Source organism: Apaloderma vittatum, unplaced genomic scaffold (genome assembly GCF_000703405.1).
Source record: "Apaloderma vittatum isolate BGI_N311 unplaced genomic scaffold, ASM70340v1 scaffold10041, whole genome shotgun sequence".
Lineage (NCBI taxonomy): Eukaryota > Metazoa > Chordata > Aves > Trogoniformes > Trogonidae > Apaloderma > Apaloderma vittatum.
Window position 1 is genome coordinate 12,820 of NW_009700828.1, and position 22,978 is coordinate 35,797.

At 35.2% G+C, this 22,978-nt stretch overlaps 1 protein-coding gene across 1 annotated transcript in view; it reads right to left on the reverse strand.

The window, feature by feature from the left end:
• NBEA (neurobeachin) overlaps positions 1–22,978 on the reverse strand; it is a gene marked incomplete at both ends in the record, with an annotated part of 78,991 nt that overhangs the window by 11,359 nt on the left and 44,654 nt on the right. The window contains 7 exon segments of the mRNA XM_009878887.1: positions 569–661; positions 2,534–2,631; positions 2,740–2,802; positions 3,573–3,652; positions 14,202–14,370; positions 15,155–15,307; positions 17,724–17,832. Coding sequence (XP_009877189.1) covers positions 569–661; positions 2,534–2,631; positions 2,740–2,802; positions 3,573–3,652; positions 14,202–14,370; positions 15,155–15,307; positions 17,724–17,832 — 765 coding nt within the window.

A 22,978-nucleotide genomic window follows, 5' to 3' on the forward strand; every position in this document is an offset into this window, starting at 1 on the left:
TATGTGAATATCTCTTGCAGAGAGGTAAGTCTTCAGCTCCTTGTTTATGACCATTTACTTACTCTCTTTGCTCTTCCTTCTGAAATTTGCCCATGTGAATAACATATTGTTTTTTCTATTTTATTTCTCTCATAATTTTGAAGCTATTTTTAAAAGTAACACCCTGCAACTTTGTTGCAATGACATTGAAAATTCCAGAAATCAATTTTCGGTGACATTCATATGTTGCCTTTTATCCTTAGCTGAACATGCAATATTCTAAACATTTCTAAAATTAATATTTTGGGAAAATGTATTTCAATCATTTTAAGACTTGAATGTCAGCATATTACATATTTTGCAGACAATCATTGTATCTTTTCAAACATCATAGCAGTAACAATTTAACTGCAAAATTAATTTTATCCTAATGCATAAAGTAACTGCGCAAATTTTTAATCAGAAAAAAACAACAATTTCATTTTAATAAATTTCTAAAGACTGTCAAATTATATAGAGTAATTATGAGAAAAAGCCAAGAACTGTGAACTTACATATACCACCATATAAATTTTAAAACTACACTTACTTATGACCCAAATGTTTGAGAAAATATCCAAGGACCTTCAAAGCTTGCACCCATATACTCTCACTTTTGGAAGCCAATAACTTATAAATTACTCTAAAAAAGAAAAAAAATTCAACAAGTTCTTTCAGTTTATTACTAAACATATATACAGACTGTATTTCATTGAACAGGGGTATTCCTTAATAAATAAAAGTATAAAAACAGCAATTTGCACAAAATATAAGGATATATCAAAAGCGCCAAATACAGTTTGATTATGAATTCTTTAGGTTAAACACATGGTGTCTTCTAGTTCAGTTCAATGTTTTAGAACAGAAAGCGACAACCTTATCTTCTACCTTGGAACAATCAAAGAGAAGACAGTCTGAGAAGTTGTAGCTTACGACAAGGGAAGCAGGTAACATCCTGGAGTTTCTTGGGAGTACCTGGATGCTACTGAAAATTTCTTTTCACTCTTAAAAACTCTACTCAGTATTGTTGCTCCACAGGATAGGGTACCTACATTTAATCATACGATATTTAGACTGAAATCTCATTTGCCAGATACGGCAATACGTTAGACAAAATCCCAAATATACCTATGAAGCCGCATCCAAATTGAATTAAAATTTGAAGTAGAAAAAAACAACCCACTCTCTGGTTTTAAATCTTAGATTAAAAAGGCTTCAAAATGTAACTAATTTAATTATCTATTATTTAATTAATATGATTGGTTCAAGCACAAATTCTACAGTCTTTTAGAAAGGAGACCAGACTTGATCTGAAGGCGCCAAGAAACAGAAAACATCACCTTTTCCGCTGGACTGTTCTTCAACAAATTTTTTCATTTATGTTTCAGTTTCCCATTTGAATTAGCTGATCTTCAGCTCCTAGCCATTCTTTTTAATCTTTCTTCCCTAAAGAGTGCTGTAGCAGACAGTATCTTCCACTTCCGAAATTACTTACGCCATTATCAAATGACTTCTGAGGTTTTCGTCCTCTGATAACCTAAGCAGATGACCTCCTAATTCTACATGACGCATTTTTTGAAAAATGTTGCAGTTCTGTGCACTCTCTTTACTTTCTTAAGACAGACTTTTAAACACCATCTAACAATTTTAATAGTGGTGCCACCAATATTAGATGAAGATGTCTTAAATCATCCAGATAATTTGCATTCAAAACGTATCAGCAATAGAATTCTGGGAGAAAACAGACAACTAGAGGCATAAAACTAATCATGAGTTCACTGAGTCTTCCTTTCAGCTAGACTTGTTATCCAAACAATTTTAAGTAGAGTTATTTGTAGGAAGATTTGAGTATTTTGGCAAAATGAAGCTTGAATTTGTCAGGTAGCAGGTACTTTGGTTTTCTTTCCTCTCTGTTTTACAAGCCCCTTGCTTTTTTCAAAATACTTTCAGAAAAGCACAAAATAAAATTCTATAGTCAATATTAAAATAACATGAAAATTCTTAATGCAGGGATTTTGTCAGAGATTATCAAGTTAGACACAAGAAAACAACAAAAACACTGTTTCTTTGGAAATTACTACTTATTAATTTTACTGTCACACAGACAAACATTAATTCAACGGATAGGTTTTTTTAATCTTTTTAGGAAGATTTTCAGAAATTTCTTCCTCCCTCCAGATTATGTTAAACATCTGAAGACAGAATATTCAAAATTACTCTGAAATAAATACTTGGCTTTTTGATGCAGCTTGTTAATTACATATTCTATTTGAGAAGCAAGTACAACAGCACATTTACTTTCAAATATCATAACAATAACCTTAAGCAGAAAATAGTTTCATCCAAGCTATCAAAACCACTCCATTTTTTAACACGATATATAGCCCAAGCTACTAAAAGTGTAGTTTGAAAGATCAGAAAGCGTGAAACTTATGTTTAAAAAAAAAAAAAAGCAATCTGGAGAGTGATGATACTGAAACTACTTTTAAGGTATTTTCTCACTTCACTGTCTTACCGTATCCCATTTCTCTGATCAAAGGCAGGTATCATGGATGCTGGATGTTCGGACATTAGTGCCACTAGCAGCTGCAGCACATCATGAATATTTTCATCCTGTACGACAAGCATCAATGTTATTCTACAAACTAACCTCAGCAGCAGGCTTCCCATAGAGCTGGTACAATTGGTTACAGTACAAGATAGGTAATTACAGAAATGTACCTCATGCATTGTTAATAAGTAATTTAAGATGCTCTGTAGTTCATCTTCTTTTACTCCTCGATCCTATAAAAAGAAAAAAGGAAAATTAAAGGCATTATTCAAAGAAAATATATTCTTTATTTTTGGCTTAGGAAAATTTTGGACCAAGTGAAATAATCCTACATTATTTTTCTATTTAAACTTTTTCACTCCATTGCTTTTCCTTAACATATTGACAATTCAAAACAGTATGAAGCCAGCTCTCTTTTCCTTCCAGAAAGGATTCTTATAGCCTGGGCCCTCAGAGTCCATGAACTATTATTGCCACTCCTCCAACCCCTGACTAAGAGCACAAAAAACCAGAAGGAATAAGCCAGGCTAGAAAATACTGCTTTTCAGTCTAGTGTCAAATGGCAGATTATACCCTGAAGATTAACATTCAACTGAAATAGAGAGAAAGAGTCCTAGACCATTCCAACCAGTGGAAGAACCAGAAGAAAAGGACAGAGCAACAACTAACGTAACTGCCATTACCGTTTTCATTTGATCAATCAAGGAACTATTTCCTATCACAAAAAAAACCAAACTCAAATATCTGAAAGATTCTATAGCATCCTATACTATTTCTGCAAGTAAATTTTATTAAATATATGTGACATAATTTGCTGAGGTTTATCAGAAATATTGTATGGCTTTACTAACTTTAGGTTGATTGGAAGTATGTGCATGAACATTAAAATTACCCAGAAAAACATAAAATACCTGACAGTTATTACATATTTACTACCATGAAAGATCCTATTACATGCATATACAAGATCTCAATACTTTCCATCTGGAATAGACTGATTTACCTTCAAAATAAGTTGTTTCAAAAACAGAAGCATAAATGCCCTTAATGATATGATTTCTTTCTGTGAGGGCCGAGGACCATCTGGAAGAAGCAAAATATATCACTGTTAAATATAAACTAATTCCCTTAATGGCTGCAGCTTCTTAAGGAAATGAGAGTTCCTACAACAGATGCTGTATTCTATTCATTTTATAAAAGTTTTTACTTGCAAATGATATAATTTAAAACCTTTCAGAATCACATTTTACAACACCAATATACATAAGTGATATTTCATTTGAAAAAAAAAGAAATCCATATATATACTATTTTTTAAAAAAGACATAGGAAGATGAAAGGTAGCAATCAGGTCTAGATTCACACAACTAAATTGAGGTGTATATTCTGTAGGTTTCTTCATGTGAGCTAGGATTTTCAAATCCCAATACAAGCAACTAGTCCCTTTATTGACTAGATCTACTCAAATGACCCAATGTAAGTGATCAGTTCAGGATACAATAATATTAGTCCTATTGCCTACCCTGAGTTGAATTCCACTGAAAACAATGGGAATTTAAACATCATGCAGGCTACACTGTGGACATGTATACTTAAAAGAGTCTGAATACAAAGTTGATTCTCACCTGAAACATGTAGTAACAATTTGGAATAACTAAGCCATTATGTTAAATACATAGTGAATGAAAATCAACAGGGAAAGGAATAATGAAATATTAGTTATGACCATTGCGTGTAGCAGAAATTGAAGCTATTTCAGCTTAGGCTGAAGAAAGGCCATGAAACAGAAACTGATCAACAGAAACTGCATCCTCGAGATAAAGAAAAGAATGCAGAGAGAAAGAATTCAATGAGGAGCAAGAAGACTTTGGACCAAATATGAGTATTGGACAAAACTATCACGTCAGGGGAGGTGAACTTGGATTGTAAGGGTATAATTGTATAGTGATTTCCTCGTTCAGGGTCCCTCTTCGAGGGTCCCAGTTTGAGTTGAATTAAGTCAACTCTGTGGCAGAACTTAGGGTCTGAACTCTTCTTTACAGTCGGGGGCTAAGGCTGGATCCAGTTGCACCTAGACCCCTCTCTGTGAGGAAGTTTAGAAAGCAAACGATTCCAGTCTGAACCTCATGATTTGGCAGGAGGGACTTCATAGACTCTTAATAACAACAACCCATAATACAAATGTGCTTGTGAAGTACATTAGGAAAACTGAAGTATCTAAAAAATCAAGAAACAGAGCCAGAACAACTATATTCACTTGAAACCTGCTCTATTGTATTTTCCATTCATCCCTTTCATGAATAGCTGAGATTAATCTGGAAATTCCTTTATTGAGCTGCTGCTTTTCAAACAATGTGTGCCATAGATAGTCTTACATTTTGCACAGTAAAAATAAAAGCAGTCTAATTTATTTTTTCATCAACCATTTCATCTTATGCGGATAAACACATATTAATAACACTGTATCTCAGTATTATTTCCAATCCAGATGAATGCAACTTTTTAATGAAGACTCTTTTTTATTCTCTGGTGACACTCTTCGACATGAAGCCTCCGCTGTACACACAGCAATTCTAGTTTGCAAGAAAGGCAAACATGAAGGTAAGTTATATTTGTTTGACTAGGGAGGACAAAAGAAGTAGTTAATCCTCTTAAGTTTTCTTCCCTGTTTAGAGGTGGAGAATGGACAGCTGGGTACTTTTCAGAGAGCAGCAAATAAATCTCAACCTCTCCCCACTACTGTGTGTAAAAATAGTAAGAATATAGCTGTAAAAAATCTATCAAATAAGGTTTAATGATATAGGAAAGGGTTTATATCCATACAATCTAACAGCACTATGAAATATCTATTTCTCATTGTAAAAGCAGAAGAAAGTTAGATTTTTTCGGTACTAGCTGCAACTATATTAAGTATTGCACGTGCTTTTGTGGCAATGGTATGTTTCTAGCCAGCAGCTATTTTTTCCCTAATTCAAATGCAGATTCAACTCCTCTAACTGCATCACAGAAATCTGTCTCTTCGCACACCCTCTTCCCTCTTACACTTCCTTTGGATTCAATATTGGACAATATCTGAAAAAACTGAGGCCTAAAAACTTTTCCCCCCCCCGCCTCTTTTGGAAGACTGCAATTATGGAAACAGATAACAGTACTAAGGCAATGGGATTGCTCTGCAAACCATTTCTGCCACAGATATTTTAAGGAAGGTTTAAAAAGAAGATATCCAAAATTAATTCAGAACTTCTTCAAAGATGCCTGGAGTTTCATACTTCTTATTCAAATACCCACTAGCCTCTCTGGAGATGTGTGAGAACTGTGAAAAGGGTTCTTCAACATGCAAAAGATACCAAAGGAGTTGTTGTTTGCAGGTTATATGCCAAGCAGGCAGAATAGTGCTTTTTCCCTCAGTCCTCTAGCACTATTTATTTCTTGTATTTCAGTTGTTTCTTGGAGCTTCATTGCACTGGAGTCAAAAAAAGGGGACAGCCTCTACCCAAAAGACTTCATTAGCTTGAAAAATTAAAAGAGGACTACCAGTGAAAAATAAGGCTGGAGAAACTGGAGGCTATTGAAGCAGTAGACAGCTACAACAGTCATCTGATACAGATTGAAGGGAATTAATTAATCTGGCAAGGTGTAGAGCTACATAAAATGGGTTTGCTCCTGTAACTGTTAAGTCATCACTTTCTGGCTTCATTACTAGTTGAAGAACTTCCTAGCTGAAGATTTATTTGTAAAAAACGTATTATTGACCAAAGAATGGTATAATTTATAATTTTTGCATTATACAGACATATACTGAGGTGATGAGAGACAAGTAGATCTTGTTTTTCAACTCAAGCATTGAAAAGTAGTTTAGTGTCTATTAATCTTTGTCCTCATCACTGGATATAGACAATTCAGTGTCATCATCACTCAGAAACTGATAAACAGTACTGCTAAATACTAAAAACAAACCCAAACCAAATCAAAAACAAAGATAACCCTTTTAAAATCTGGACCATAAGTCCCTCATTCAAAATAGCAACCTTCTTGCTAATTAGTAAAGAGAAAGGATGCCTTCCTTACCACACATGAGAATGAGTCACTAAATTATTTCCTGCTTTCCGATTTCTTTATATATGTACTTATTGCAGATAGCACATGATTTGCATCGGATTTTTTTTAATATATGCTCATAATGAGAGTTAGTCAGCTTTATGCAGAAAAAAATAAATGAAAAAAAATTATCTAATTCATCCTTGCAGCACAGAGCAATTACAGGGGCATTAAAAAAGAACTAATTAAGAGGAATAAGTAAATATATTCACAGAGTAAAGCACAAATCAGTACTGGTGTAAAAACCTGATTGGGAACTTTGAATAATAAAAATGTTGATATCCTGCCTTTGGAAACAAAAAGATGTGTTATCAGTTCTACAGGCAACCAAACACAACATTCTTCCATCTGGCTTTTTTAATGTAAAAACCATGATTTCTCTACTCCTTAAATTCATAAAACATTATACGGATAGCTGAATCTGATCCCCACATATGCAAAAGTAACATCACATGTTACATGGATCACAGAAGGATCTACTTCTTCTTACTGTTGCAAAGCTAATGAGAAACTGAGTTTTACTCTAACCCAGCCCTTGAAATAACTGTGCAACTTTTTCTAATCGGAAAAACTATGATTACTTTATCTTTATAATAATTTTCATAATTCCCACTTTTCTAGTTCAGGTTCAAAAATACAGGACATTAAAAATGTTCTTGAAAACTGTTTGAGTTAACTTAGACAGTAACAACTGTGCATTCTCTAGCGGGAGGCAAGATACTGCTCGTAAAGGTCCATTCAATGTAAGAGCCAAGAAGAACATAGGAATCAGTAGGGGAGAAAAAGAAATGCTTGGCCAGCAGGCCAAGAACGAACAACACAACTCAGTAGTCTGAAAGTTCAATGCACATTTCTACCATACAGAAATGAAGTTGCAAGTATTTTATAGGGATGCTCTGGAACAGGGTCCAAAATTACAATTTAGTACAATACATTTCTGCAAGTTGTTAGTACTGGCTACTCTAAGGTTTTATTCCTTAGAAAAAAACCAACAAAAATAACCCCAAAAACCCAACTCCACAATATTTAGTTTCTTTTTCTGTTATTGCCTTCATTTTATGTTTTCTCACTACTATACCACTGTTAGCCCATTAGTATTTTCAGAGGATGCTGTGCAGTTGGTAAGTAATTCCAATGAACATTTCTCAAGGCATAAACATCCTGGTAGGATCTAATGATATGTCTCTTAAATTTAGATAAATTGCACATCAAATTACTGGATTATTTTTTTTTTTGGCAACACATACAAATATGTGGGTTTGCCCCTTCTGAGAGACAATCACAGCTTCACTTTTCTTAGAATCATGGAATGATTTGAGTTGGAAGGGACTTCAAAGATCATCTAGTTCCATCCCCCCTGCCATGGCAGGGACATCTCCCACTAGATCAGGTTGCTCAAGGCTCCATCCAGCCTGGCCTTCAACACTTCAGGGATGGAGCATCTGCAGTCTCCCTGGGCAACCTGTTCCAGTGCCTCACCACCCTCAGGGTAAAGAATTTCTTCCTACTATCTAGTCTAAACCTACAAAAAAAAAGCTTCCACCCATTACTCCTCATCCCATCACTACAGGCACTTGTAAAAAACCCCTCCTCAGCCTTCCTGTAGGCCCCCTTCAGGTACTGGAAGGCTGCTATGAGGTCTCCCTGGAGCTTTCTCTTTTCCAGGCTGAACAAGCCTAACTCTCTCAGCCTGTCCTCACAGGAGAGGTGTTCCAGCCCTTTGACCATCTTGGTAGCCCTCCTCTGGACTCACTCCAGCAGCTCCATGTCTTTCTTGTGTTGAGGGTTCCAGAGCTGGATGCAGTGTTCCAGGTGAAGTCTCACAAGGGCAGAGTAGAGGGGCAGAATCACCTCCCTTGACCTGCTGGTTATTTTTATTAGTATACATTTCTTTAAATATTAGTCTAATGCATATTTTTAAAAGATGAAACGTCAAAGAAGAACAAAGGCTGGAAACATAATGCTGAGATGTCTCTGGTAGCTTGAATTATTACCATTGAAATGCACCATCCACCACGGAAAGAGTACAGCATCTCCCCAATTATCCTTGGTATTCATTCCCCAAATCCACAAAAGGAAATAATTACAGAAAGAAGTAATATAATTCTAAATAATTTTTACTCAGTTGCCTGTTTCACTGTCTTTGGATGCTCCTACTATTGGGCAATGCTATGGTCTTCTCCTACCTTTGTATCTTATTCTGGACAATTTAAGAAAATGTTATATTTATGCACACGGCAAATCAAGAGAATAGCTATAGCCACAGTTCAAATGTAAAATATACTAAAAGTCAAAGATTCTTTCATGTAGAAATTAGCTTGATTTTTTCTGCTCTTCCTAACAGGAAACTATTTCACTAGTTAATTTTGAATACGGTCTTAATAAAAAACAACTCACTTCTCTCCTGCCGCCTATATATAACTGGAAATATAATTTTTAAAAAAATGGAAAGAAAACACCACAAAAAACTAGAACTCCTGATTTTAAACAGAAAATCGGCCTCAGTTATGTGGATCTGTATCTAAAATGTACAATCTAGTATGAATAATTAATTATCTAGCAAACTGATAAGTATATATTTTGAAAAAGGTTTCTAACAGCACAGAAGAAAACAAAACAATACACATTTAGTATACTGAATCCAAGAAGAAACACCATCTTGAAACAGGAAAGCAATAATGAAAGCGAAGATACAAAACTAAATTTGAAATAAATATTTGAGCCTTTTAATAATTCAATACATTTACACATCATATTTTATTAGTTGAATAACAGTAGAAGCAAGGGGAAAACTTTCATTTTATAAGAAAATAGCATTAGCCAAATGGGAAGCTTCAATATTGAGCCCCTTTGGCTTTAAACAAGGTTTACTAGGCTGTCAGTAAGGAAAACGCACCTACTTTGCGTTTTATTAGGACAGAGGAAGGCAATAAAACCTTGAATCAGAGCAACTGTCTGCAAGTAATAGTAAATCAAACTACTAATATTAAAAAATGTTTCAGTATTTCCGCAGATAAAATGATATGCCTAGAAGACAAGAAAGCATCACACTACTAAAACGTCTGCATGAATAAGCTCACTTCCTAATATGACAGCAAATCATTTGAGGGCATTATAACAGGAAAATTTCGGATATTGGCAAGATTTCCATTAAAGTCTTCTTCAGATCTGAAGAGTCTGATGTCAACTTAGCTTACAGATTCAGTTGCCTCTGATAAGGGAAGATCATATGCCATTTTGTTACATTATAGTATTTTTCTGTTTCTTACAGTAAGGTTACTGTTCATAGAAAATAGGTCCTTTTTTCCATTTTGAAATAGTAAATGCTACTTAAAATACAGAAACTCTAACATTCACATAACTGTATTTTTACAGTGTAAGTTTCTTACTTTCACAAACTTCTTTTTACACATTATTCTACATTTTAAAGAATTATAAACTTGCCAGCTACATGAGGCAGTAGTAGCTGTATGCAGGCTAATAAAAATCAACACACAACAAAATCCTGGAACAGTTAAGATTTTTAAAGTATTAGCATTGGTGAAGTTAGGAGTTGCTGAAAATGAAGGTAGAAATAAGAAAAGCATTAAGCATAGTAACAACAGCTACTTTATAGTGTTCTAAGACAATAAGCCTGAATCAGCCAGATCTTCATATCACACTGGCAGATTGCACTTAATGTTAAAAGAAAGAGAATTTAGTAAAGAAAATCAATACAGTATCCAGGTTATTAACCACTTCAATAAGTTTTCAGGAATTAAAAGTAATTAACGTGAATTTGTTAAAAAAAAATATGAAATTAAGTTAATATGAATTTAAATTTAGCAATTAAATTGTGAAATTAAATCACGCTAGCAATTATTATATTTCTACAGCCATTTGCTTGCAAATCACCACAATTATTACAGTTGTATTAGAAGCAGAAGCTACCTGTGAAACAATAGCAAAAAAAAGTCCTAGTGCTGATCTGCACAGAGAAAATTCCATAGCTATACTGGATTTGCATGCCCCTTGCTACGTCACTCATCTTTCTCTCTGATAAGCCAACATGCTTCAACTCAACACAAGGAAAGATATTTTGATATACAGGAAAGAGAGTACTACAAAGTACTTTCTTATAGTTGTATCAATTCCATGGGACTTTTTGCAGCTGAAGCAACAGAGAGGAAGGAAAAGGATAAGAAATGAGGAAGGAAGTTGAGATTAACCTTTAAAAAAGTTGATTTTTTCTGTAAATCTAACTAAAAAAAACCCCAGTAGATTCAGATATAGTGGATAATAATATGTATTTTGAAAATGTGCATGGCCTCACAGTTTATCAAATGCTTTCCCAACAACTCTATGAAAGACTTAGTAACTGTGATTTTAGTTGTCATACTGCTCCACCAACGAACTGGTAATTTACCCTGATTAACTTTCAGGGACCCACCTGGCTGCCTTCCTGAGAAAAACAGAATATTGTCTGGAGCTGAAAAGAATGTACTATATCCTTAAAATAGGTAAGAATGAAAGAAAAGATGGGCAAGTAAAACAGACATAGGTATGTTAATTTAGAGTTGATTCATTTTTCATTCCTCATTTTGTGTCATTGTGTACCCCATGCCTTCTTTTCAGATTTTGATGAATACACGATATACTTTCTTGTAGCTATTCAACCGGCACTACACATATAAATACTCCAAAAATACAGCTAACTGCAGAGAGGCAGATCTGAGCAAGATAAAAACAACCTATACCTCCTGGAGAAAGAAATGTCACAGTTTCCCAAAAACAGCAAGCCTATCCAGAAGGAAGTCTGTAATATGCAATACATTTTTCAAGTGTTACGTACCTAGTAGCCTGACACAGAAGTACAGGAATTCTTCAAGTAAAACCAAACCACCACTCTGCTCCCCTCAACACTCTCCAAAAAAAACAATATAAAAAACTACCACAATCAGTGCTCTCAAAAAAACCCAACCCAACCCAAACCAAAACAACCAAATAAAAAAAAAAACCACAACAGACCCAGAAGAACTACAGCAATAACAAGTAGAAAACATTACCAAGTAAGCAACATTATCAAACTTAGAGTCTCATACGAGTTCAGCAATTTTCCAGGTCCCTGTCTAGGTGTAAATGGAGCTGACCTTGCTCTCTATCTCTGCTCTGGGAAAGTCCACCTGAAATACTCCCTTCAGTCCTGGGGGACCCAGCATAAGCAGGGCATGCACCTGTTGGAGTGAGTCCAGAGGAGGCCCATGAAGAAGAGCATCTGTCCTATGAGGGGAGTCCCAGGCAGGGATTCATTTCACCCTTATTTCAGACATCTACAGTGCAGTTGCCAACACGCGAAACCAGCTTCAAACCTTGCAATGAAATCAAGGGAGATCTAATCAATATAGCCAATGGAGTCTAGAAAGCAACTACATTTTAAACGATAGGCTCTCAAGGCTCTGCCAACTAAGAGCAGGATGCAACTTCCTGTGCTTACTTATCAGTGTGATTTGACATGCCATCAGATAGCCAAAACACATACACAAAACAAGCTCCAGCCCACAGCACAAGAAAGATCTGGATGTGCTGGAGCGTGTCCAGAGAAGGGCCACAAGGATGATCAGAGGGCTGGAGCACCTCTCCTTTGAAGACAGACTGAGAGAGTTGGGGCTGTTCAGTCTGGAGAAAAGAAGGCTCCAAGGAGACCTTATTGTGGCCTTCCAGTATCTCAAGGGGGCTACAAGAAAGCTGATGAGGGGCTTTTTAGGATGTCAGGTAGTGATAGGACTAGAGGGAATGGATTGAAGCTAGAGATGGATCGGTTCAGATTGGACGTTAGGAAGGGTGGTGAGACACTGGCACAGGTTGCCCAGAGAGGTGATGGAAGCCCCATCCCTGGAAATTTTTAAGGCCAGGCTGGACGGGGCTCTAAGCAGCCTGATCTAGTGGGGGATGTCCCTGCCCATGGCGGGGGGGTTGGAACTAGATGATCTTTAAGGTCCTTTCCAACCCTGACAATTCTATGATTCTATGATTCTATGATTCTATAACACAGGATGCACAGGACACTGCATCTTTCTGAAAGGCAGGTGGGATGCCCCAAGAAGACTAAAATGATGCTAGAAACCCCTATTTAGGCAACTGACTCCTGCATTCCACTGTCTATAATTAGCAGACATTTAGCTCAGACAGAAACATCTTTACTGTATGTACCAAAAATGAACTTAATTCTATTTTAGCAGAGTGAATCCAGAATCCGTGTAAGTGGAAAATATATTTTAACGCTGATAAAAATTACAAGCCATGTAACCATCACAGTTAACTGTCATAACCTACTGTCACAAACTTTTCATTCAAATGAACAGAACAGTGTGTTTTTGCTAGATATTTTTAAAGCAAATTTTAATAATTTTATGATTAATATATTTTATTTAATAATATACTATCAGAGAATTATAAACAAAGTACCAGCTCCAACAGCAGGTCTTTCTGTAATCTTCAATGAGTTAAAACTTCACCACCTATTAGGATACCTAATCTAGGATAAGAATTGTTCCTTCCATTTTTATCCGTTAAAAAAAAATTAAGAAAAACCCTATGCATACATGACACATTCTGAAACATTTGTATATGTGGCAGCACTGAAACATCCCCCAATTATTCAATTTCTCAGCATGACAGTAACAGTTACAGAATAAAGATAATTAAGAAGTTCTCCTAGATCAATCAATTTTAAGAGACTTTCAGCCAAATCCTCCCTGCTTTACACAAGTAGTCAGCTAAATGTAATGTCATTACAGCTGGAATGTATAGGATTAGAATGATTTGATGCTTTGCTTAATACACATCTGTTACATGCAGCATTTAGCCTCTATGTATTATTGTATTTTCTTGTCCCTCTCATTCAATGCTTCCTACGCCAAGCATATGACTATAAGCAAAGTTAAACCTATCTCTATTTTATAACGGCAGAGACAAAATACTATTAAACTGCAAATATAGCTTCAGAGATCTCAGATGTGAGAACTAGAAATTTCCATCCTGTTTTCAAGGTCACACATTCAAACCCCAGAAAGTTTTCTTTGGCATACGAAACGCACGTAACATTTCCTCTTTGTTGCTGAAGAATAAAAATCAGTGATTTTAATATGTTTCCTAAAGTGCGCCCACATAGTTATTTGCTATGCGAGTGAAGACCAGAGCTGGAATCTTCTGGCAATACATATAAAACATAAAGGATTAACATCAGAGATATATGATACATTAAAAGTACTTGCATAAGTCCTTCTACTGTTGATCAATGGTATCAATAATTGTCATTTACTTACATCCTTGTCTACAGATCTAAGGAGCTTTCACACATTTACATCATCAGTCTTCCTATATAAGAAGTTCAAGGCCAGGTTGGACGGAGCTTTGAGCAACCTGGTCTAGTGGAAGGTGTCCCTGTCCATGGCAGGAGGGCTGGAGCTAGATGATCTTTACGGTCCCTTCCAACTCAAACCATTCTGTGATCCTCTGAAATGCTTGTATATTCTGTCTTATGCATTATACTTACCTAATCCTTTAGGAGTAATGCCACTGCTATCAGCAGGATTAACAACCCAGTAGTAGTATTTCAGTGTGTGCATTAACTGCAGTACTGTTCCTACTCTGCGTATAGTGTTATAGATCGTAGCAGTTCCAATGAATTCAGCTGACAAGTAGGTATACAAAGACAGCTGCACCTGAAGAATGAAGCAGTTATCCACATTAACATTAAGTTCTGCATTAGTAACGTTAACTTGCAGGGTTTTTTAGGATTGACAGTGGCTATTCTATAAAAAATGAAGAACATAATTACAACTTTAGTTAGGGCAGGGACTGGACTAACACCTGAAATGACCTTCAGAGATCATTCTGAATGAGCTTCAGAGGTCAAACTAAATTTTCTATGATTCAAGTCACAGTACTGGTTTGGTTTCTATTCTGTGTTTTTTATACTGAAAGTATATACTCTCAGATTTTAGGACCATGCCACTTTTCACTTTGGTCCACACTTCTCAACTGCGATTATTTAGGAAAACAACTAGTTCATTATTACCAGAGTAGAAAAATAACTTTTTACAGTTTTTATCAAACCAAAATACAAAATTGAAATTAAAAGTAAAGCTTATGTGAATGTGTAACAAAAGACATCTCACATTTTGCTTACAACTAAAAATACATACTGCTATGCTTAACCCTTAGGAAAACAATATAATGCAACCACTGAAAAGGAGACTGGGGTTCTAGAAACAGACTTTTAATACAATTAGTCAGAACTTTAGGCGAGATTGTAACTGCTTTTAGGAACTTCAAAAAGACATTGGAGAATATAGATAAGTAGGGTATAGACTTCATGATCTAAAATATCTTTGTTATTATCATGTTTCCAAATAAAAAAAAAATAGAAACCTAAGTACCGTGGTGTAAAAGAATACCAGCACTTCATTGTGGGAGGGTTTTAACATCATTTAAGTGTATAATTACCTTTGCAGGAGTATGTATCCAGATAGCAGGATTAAAAAGGATGTGATCACATAATTGCTTCAGCAGAGGTGCTCCATGAGACAATCCATCCAAGTATTTTGCAAATGACAAAAATTGTTCCAGAACTGCTCTGGTTATATGAACTCTAGATGACTGGGGAAAAAATAATCAGAAAGAACAAAGATAAGGAAAAACCTTCTTCCTTAACATATTTACAGCAGAAATGTGAAGCAACATATTCACCAGCCTCATCCTTACTAAATACATGTAACCTCATGCTTCTATGTCATTGAATATGGAAAAAAAGTAAGAAAAAAATTGTCAGCAACTTTAACTTTCTAACAATATCCAGAGTCTTTCTAATGGCTACATTTAACAGGTTAAAAATATTTATCAAGAACTGACTTTAAGTCCTTTTTTGTTTGGTTGAGTTTTGGTTTTGTTTCATTAGAATCCAGTCAGGACTCTACATTTTACAGCACAGTGCCTTAAGAACTCCATCTGAAGTCCTTAACTCATCTTCAGTTAATTATGTGTGCAAATGGAACTAGATGTCTCACTATGAAAACACACATTACTGGTAGACTTGGTTTTATTTCTTAAAGACAAGTACGTATTTGAAGGAGTTGGATTCAAGGTTTCCTCAAATTTCAAGAGAATCCTTCAGGTTCATACCACATGTTATAAAATCACTGTTGAGACCTGTTCCTATGCAGCAACATGTCATGTGGACTTTGACCAATTTCTTTATAAACTAACAAAAAGAACTACTAGAAAAACACACTAGACATCCTTTCTCTTGCCTTCTCTGCAAAATGTTTCAATTACTTTTAATGCTGTAGTACAGCCTGGGAATATTCAGATTTGTTATTTTTTTGAAGTTCAATTGTGCGTACTACAAGTTCAGTCTGGATGCTGAATTTTCTTTGGCTCATACACCACAATTTACAATAAATAGTCTGCAACTAATACAGAAAAAATATTATTTTGAAGTTCAAGTCAGAAGAAAAGAAAGCTTTCTGTCCTCTCTGAAATATTTGATCACATGCAAATGAATTACATTTAAACTACAAATAATAAATTTAAGCCTGGCCAGGAAATAAAAGGATTTTTTCCTACCATGTGTGCCAACTGAGTAAAAGTATATACTGGAAAAATATAATATATCTTTTTGAAGAACTGCAGCTAAAGAGAATATAGTATAAAAAAACCCCAGAAAACAGCATATGCTGTAAGAATTATGTTGTGACAGAAATCAATCAAAATCCTTTAAATTTTCACATACCCTGAGTTTAATGGTTCTAGCAAGTGTTAATTAGAATAGCAGGCAAACTTTTTTTTTTAATTGCATGTATAACTTTCTTTCTAAATTGATGTATTCAATGTGCGGAAAACATAATGTTCTGTTCAAGAGAAAGGGACTCCATGAGGGCTCATTATCCTGCCCTGTATATAGCTTACAGAACTGTAGCTAATAGCTTTGTAAATTTATTCTGGTTATATCACAAGGAAACATCGCTGGAAAAAAACTTAGACTTGTCCTTTGACATTCTAAATCACACTTGCTTAGTACAGAAAATACAGAAGCATAGACAATAATCTGGTTTTTGGTGTTACTTCAGTGAAGGTAAAAGGATGTATTTCCCTAGCTGAAAACAACATAGAGAGCAGAATGAGAGAAACTATTTATCCTTCTTCTTCAAAATTCAGTAACTTTTTAAAGGTGAGACTGCTATTATTTAATTTCACCATCGGATAACACAAAAAGCTCATAACTTCTTCTCAAACGACTGTGACACTGACTGCATGCTAATGAATAATACAGCAGCAGATATTTGAGAATGTCAGAGACATGAGATTCAACCGTAAGAGCATTACTGTCTTAGAACACCTGACAACAGTTTGTTTTCAGATTATTAAATCGCAGTAACAGGGTTTTGTGTGGGCTTTGGGCCAGGAGGCAGGTAACGCTCTCCAGACAAGTATCTAAACCGAAACTCAGTTTTTTGATAACTGCTTATCATGCCTGAAAGCGAGTAAGTAAAAGGAATGCCTCTTGCAACTACTTCTTTCAGAAAAGAAATTATTTTGCAGTTTTTCTTCTTCAAAACACAGAGCAACTATTTCAACAATTTCAGAACTGAGCAACAGAGGATTAACTTAATTTTTATTAACATGCACAAAAAAAAGGAAATTTAAACCTAAATTATGACACTTTCCATGATATGCTTGTACAAACTGGGAAAAAGAGGACTTTCCTAAACAAGAGTTTGGGGGACACAGAGAGGAGACACACAAATGAAAATACATTGAAGCGATTCACAAACAGATATAAAGGCAGAAATTAGACAAACATGATCAACTCGAGAAAACTCATTCTTTGAATATTGACATATTAAAAAATATAGGAAAATGGAAAGACTCATGAGGACAACTTATGAGTATTAAAAATCAAAAGTATCTTATACCATAAATATATTTTATTCCACCAGTCCTTTGAGCTGTGTTTGAAAATACCACAATGACAGTAGAAGCACTAAGAAGAAAGATAAAATATCTCCAAACATACCTTTTCAAGGAGGTAGCCAATGACTAGAAAGCCTTTCCCACCAAGCATTTGTTCTTGCATGGCTACCGAACTCTTAAGAAGCTCAACCAAGAAAGCCAAGAGGGTAGCACTGCATGTAAAGAATAAGTATTTTTTTTCAGATTATAAATGTAGAAAAAACAATCTGTTTACACTCTCAGTATTCACCAGAATAATGAAGAGAATCAAGCTTGAAGAGGTGAACAATTCTATGAAAGAGCAGAAATCTTACTTTTACTGTTGACAAATTTCTCCAGTGACTGTTCACATATTACAATTGTAGGAGATGAAGTTTATATTCAGACAGAAGTGCAAAATCATTTTGTTAGCTCTCCTGATTTGACCTGGACTATCCCAGGTTTTCAATATCCAGTCCTGCAGCTCACAGTTCAAGGTAAAGGTTTTTGCAGTTGGAAGAGGCGGGACACCGTGAGTGGGATCCAGCTGGCAATGCTAGAATGATGCAGGCAGGGGCCACGTCAACCATTCTACCATCCAGGCTCATTATGTTAAATAGTAAAATTAGCAGCCATCTTATATATCATCATTCCACACTTTCAGTCCCTAGAGTCACTACTACCACAGAAATGAGGCATAAAAGGGATGAACACACACATGGGCAATGATGCCCAGCACAAACCACAGCAGAACAGCAGCAGGGTGGAGAGCTTCCTTCATTCTTTGTCCAGACCAAACATGAGAATAATACCTAGGCCTGGCCAAATAAAGGTTGAAAATCACTTTCCAGTTAGGAAAGCACAGAGAGATGCCAGAGGCCACAAGGAAATCACCCAGCAGCCCATCCCTGTAGTATCTCCAAGTCAGATGTTCAGAAAGTACAGGGAAGGGAAGAAAGTGTTCAGAAAAGGTTACAGTTTAGAAGAGATGTGAGAGACTTCAGGGGACAGCCTTGGCGAAAGAGTGAAACTGTTATGAACACCAACAGCAAAAACATGTGACAGATCAATGCACCATAGAAAAAAACATCACCGACTTTTGGGGAGTGAGAAGGAAAACAAAAATACACTTTACTGAAAAACCGAGAGGAACGGGAGAAAGAAAAGAACCCCACATTTATCACAGAAAGGAAGTACTTGATTTTTCAAATAGCTCTAAAGGTAGAAGACGGAATGCATTGTACTGGATATACAATGCCTATGTAAAGCCATTATTCCTCTTCTAAAAATAAAATAGTTATAACAGTTTCCAGCTGTACAGAAAAGTATCTGCAACTATCAAAGTTTTCACTGTGCCTGGGCACAGGCAATGGTGAAAACTGTGGCTTTTGCAGCTATGAAAAAGTGAATTAAAGGCAATGCCCAACTTGCATTTTATTTCATTTTTATTACAGCATCTAGTCAGTTAAAGGTTCACTTGCTCTCCAAATACAATCTTTTACTCAGAAATAAGTACTGAGATCGGTTAATCCACGCCAGCACCAAAAAATAATGAATGTGCTGAGCAAACCAAGATTTATTCTACGTGGTGAGCAAGGCTGCCATGCGAAAAGTACACAGTGTAGGCAAAGTACATGCTGTGAACATGAAATAGTGCCTTGTCTTGCTTCATTGTTCGATGGTCATAACAATCAGTCTAAAATCACATACAGAATGCTCCACAGTGTCAGCAGTAAAAGAACACAGATAACATCCATTTACAGTACTCCAAAGCTTTTATCAAAACAGCCTGTCAAGCTGTCACATCAATTTCAAACCAGATTATATGCATCATTTTCTTCATACTCTGACTCGAAGTTTCTATTGTATTTGTCATCTAAGATAAGATACTCATCATTTTTACTACGTGGCAATCCACAAGAGGCTGATGTAAAGGGTTGAAGATTTATATATAGAAAACTTTTTTAACAAAATGAATAGATCTAAGAAAATTCCATATAGATGTTGCCTACTATCACCCTTTATGAGTAACCTTATGACTTAGACGGACAACAGATTATGTATAAGGTTAAGAAACAACTTTGCAGGATTAGGACCTAAATTATAATAATAAATACTATTGATATTAGATTGAAAAGTCAAAAATATTCTTAAAATGGACTTAAAATATTATTGTACCAGGAACATGGACCCAGACTTAGGTTTAAAAGGTTCTACTTCACTTCTATAAATGAATTATCAAAAGCCTTTTCTTCGTATTGCTGTTTATTTGTCCATCTATGACATTAGATATAAACTCATGGGCTGGAGTTATTCTTATCTCATATTAATATAATTTCTATGTTAATGTTAGAAATTCTGATAGCACTCTGAATACAAGCTATAAGACAAACTGATAATAAAGATATTTATTTCCTTCTTCTTAAGTACACATAAAACACACCAATCGACTCAGAAAAAATCATTGGCCAGTTAATTTTTAACCATGACACAGAAACATAAAGCTGGTTCTATGCAAGAAACACTGAATCAACAAAGTTTTTAAATTCAGATGCAGATAGAGCCCAAACACCACTTTTAGGTATTAATCATCTTTATGCAGAGTATAGCTGAACTAATCAAGCCCTGCACAGAGCTGCCTTAGCTGTCACTGCAAACTGATGCCAACATTTCTAGTTCCAGGAAAATGTATTAATTCAGCCAATACCTTTGTCAATGAGCTATGCCTTTTCCCAAGTCCAAAATGGCTTTTAACATCTATTGAACCAGACACATAAAGACACCACAAGCTAGCTCTGCAGAGTCAGCTCAGGTCTGCAAGCTACTCTAGCTTCTAATCCTTCTGCATTATCCAATATTGCCACTATAAATCATACAGTTGACTGTAGTACATAGTAATTCAAATCTTGGCATAGCACCTGTGAACATACCATTACCCTTTACACCTTCAAGCGCATAAAAAATTCCAAGTACCAGCAAAAGCAGCAGTTGAGAGTGACCTGGCAGTCACATCGGCACAACAAAGTTTGAGGTGAATATTGTATAGACTACAGTACTGATAAATATTAGCACTACATTTAAACACAATTAGCGGTTTGTCCACATCACTATGCAGGAAATGAAGTCATTAGAAGTTCTGGAATATGTTAACTGATAGAAGAAGTGAAAAATCAAAATGGAAGTGGTTTTAAATTCTCACTGCACGTACAGTGCTGAAGATATTACTACCTGGATGCTGACCAGAGACAGGCAGAGAACAGATTACATGTAATTACAATTACACGCAATTACAATTTTGCTTATGCTTGTTTCAGGTGAAACATTTTTTGGTGGAAGAAGAAGGGAATGAAACTGCACTAAATTACAGCTATTGCACAAAACACTAGGTTTACATATTATGTTCTCTACCTTACATACTTTATACTAGATAGTATTCAATCTGCCTAAAGAGACCCAAGAGTTAACAATTCTAAGATAAGCTTTCCCAACCCTTTCCAAACTTTCCTTTCTCCACATGTTCAGACTGATCTCAAGCAAAAATTTAAGTCTTTGAGTGTGTTTATATATATATATAAATCCATGCTGACATAATGGATCTTTTCTCCTCAATACTGCACTCTAAGAATTGTGTCTTCTAGAGAACTGATTGCCTAATTTAGAGGATTGTATTTAGAACTTTTAACATATTTCTAAGGATAGTAAATTTATGTCATCTTGGCAGGTGAAAAGAAATTAAAGATTTTAAATACAGAAATTTTCATCAGCAGAATTAGGTTGCCAAAATTATGCTTTTTTAAAGGTTGCTGTTGACACAGGGGAGATAATATTGATTAGAAGACTGTCTTCTAAGATGAGCAATTTTTCAAACACAGTTTAACAAACTTACCAGCAACTAAAATGCATCGGATTGCTGCAGGGCTCACATTAAACTTGCAAAATTCTGTGCACTGCCATACAAAATTTCTCTCCATTCTTGCCTATTTTCAACTCCCCTAGATACAAAGGCAAATATAAAGGATACTTCAGCCCATTCCTACACCTCCTCTACACCCCACTCTGCCTAGAACAGATCAGTTTGTCTGCAGCGCAGCTAAGATTCAGATACACAATGAACCAATGTAAACCAGCACTAAACCAGACAGAATTATTTCTACTGAAAGTAGAACAAAATCTTTCCAGCACTTTTCCATTACTAAAAAGTAGAAAAACCATATTGCAGACCAAAACATGAAGGCATTGCAATTTCCAGTGGTTATTTTAATCCTTACTGTTTAATTAGCATATTTTAGAGATAGTAAGTCTCTGGAATAGTTATGTAAAAAAATGAGGATTAATTACATTGTTACAGCATTGCCTGATTTTTCCCTCAAACATACATGTCCCTTGTGAAGACTTAAAAAATAAATAAATATTGTTTGATGAATAAAACAGGAGCACAGAACTGATGTTCACAGCATAAACTGTCTGACTGCAAGATAAGGATGCTTTCATGTCTATACATATTTATCATATTTGTGAAGTCCCTACCTTTATAATTTAGACAGTTATTATGTGCAGTTTGATGTTACAAATACTGTCTAGCTTATTTCATTCATCTAGATATATAGATACAATATAAATAACTATTTTGTTTCAATAGTTCATAATTGTTTTCCAAAGTTACAATGTTTCACTATTACAACCTTCAGCCAACAGTTGTCCAATGTTACTCCTTAATAAAGAGTATCCTGCAGCTATCCACCAAAACAACAGCTTCTGTAGGTAAGGGTCTTCAAAAATTCCAAAATAGGACTTTTCTTTCTTCATTCCAAAAAAAAAAAAGAAAAAATGCACGCATAAATAAATATTTCATTTTCACTGCCCATTTATATCTATGGGAATTTTTAAGAACCTTTTCATACTACATGTAAAATAAGCTCATAGTGGAAATTCCAGGGCTACAAAAGAAAATACTTTTTTTGCTGTGCTTTATGCATGCTTTACACTATGATAATCATTGAAAAAAAAAAAAAGCTTCCTTTGTCAAATATGAAATTTACTGGTAGTGTCCATTGCATCAATAATTAACGTTTTGGGGACCTAAAATACAAGGCAATTTAGATAATCTACTCTTATGAAATGAGTTTCTATGATTTCACTTACAACTGAAGTATCCTATTAAGAACATTAGTCATATACTCAAATAAACTCATATGACAAAGGCTTTGGAGGAACAAAGAAAACCCCAGAAGTCAGGAATTTACACCACTGAGATAAAACTGAAATTTGTCTTGGTTTGTGTTGTTGTTGCTTTACTATTATTTTTGTAAAAATCACTACATATATCAATTTCTCTAGTGT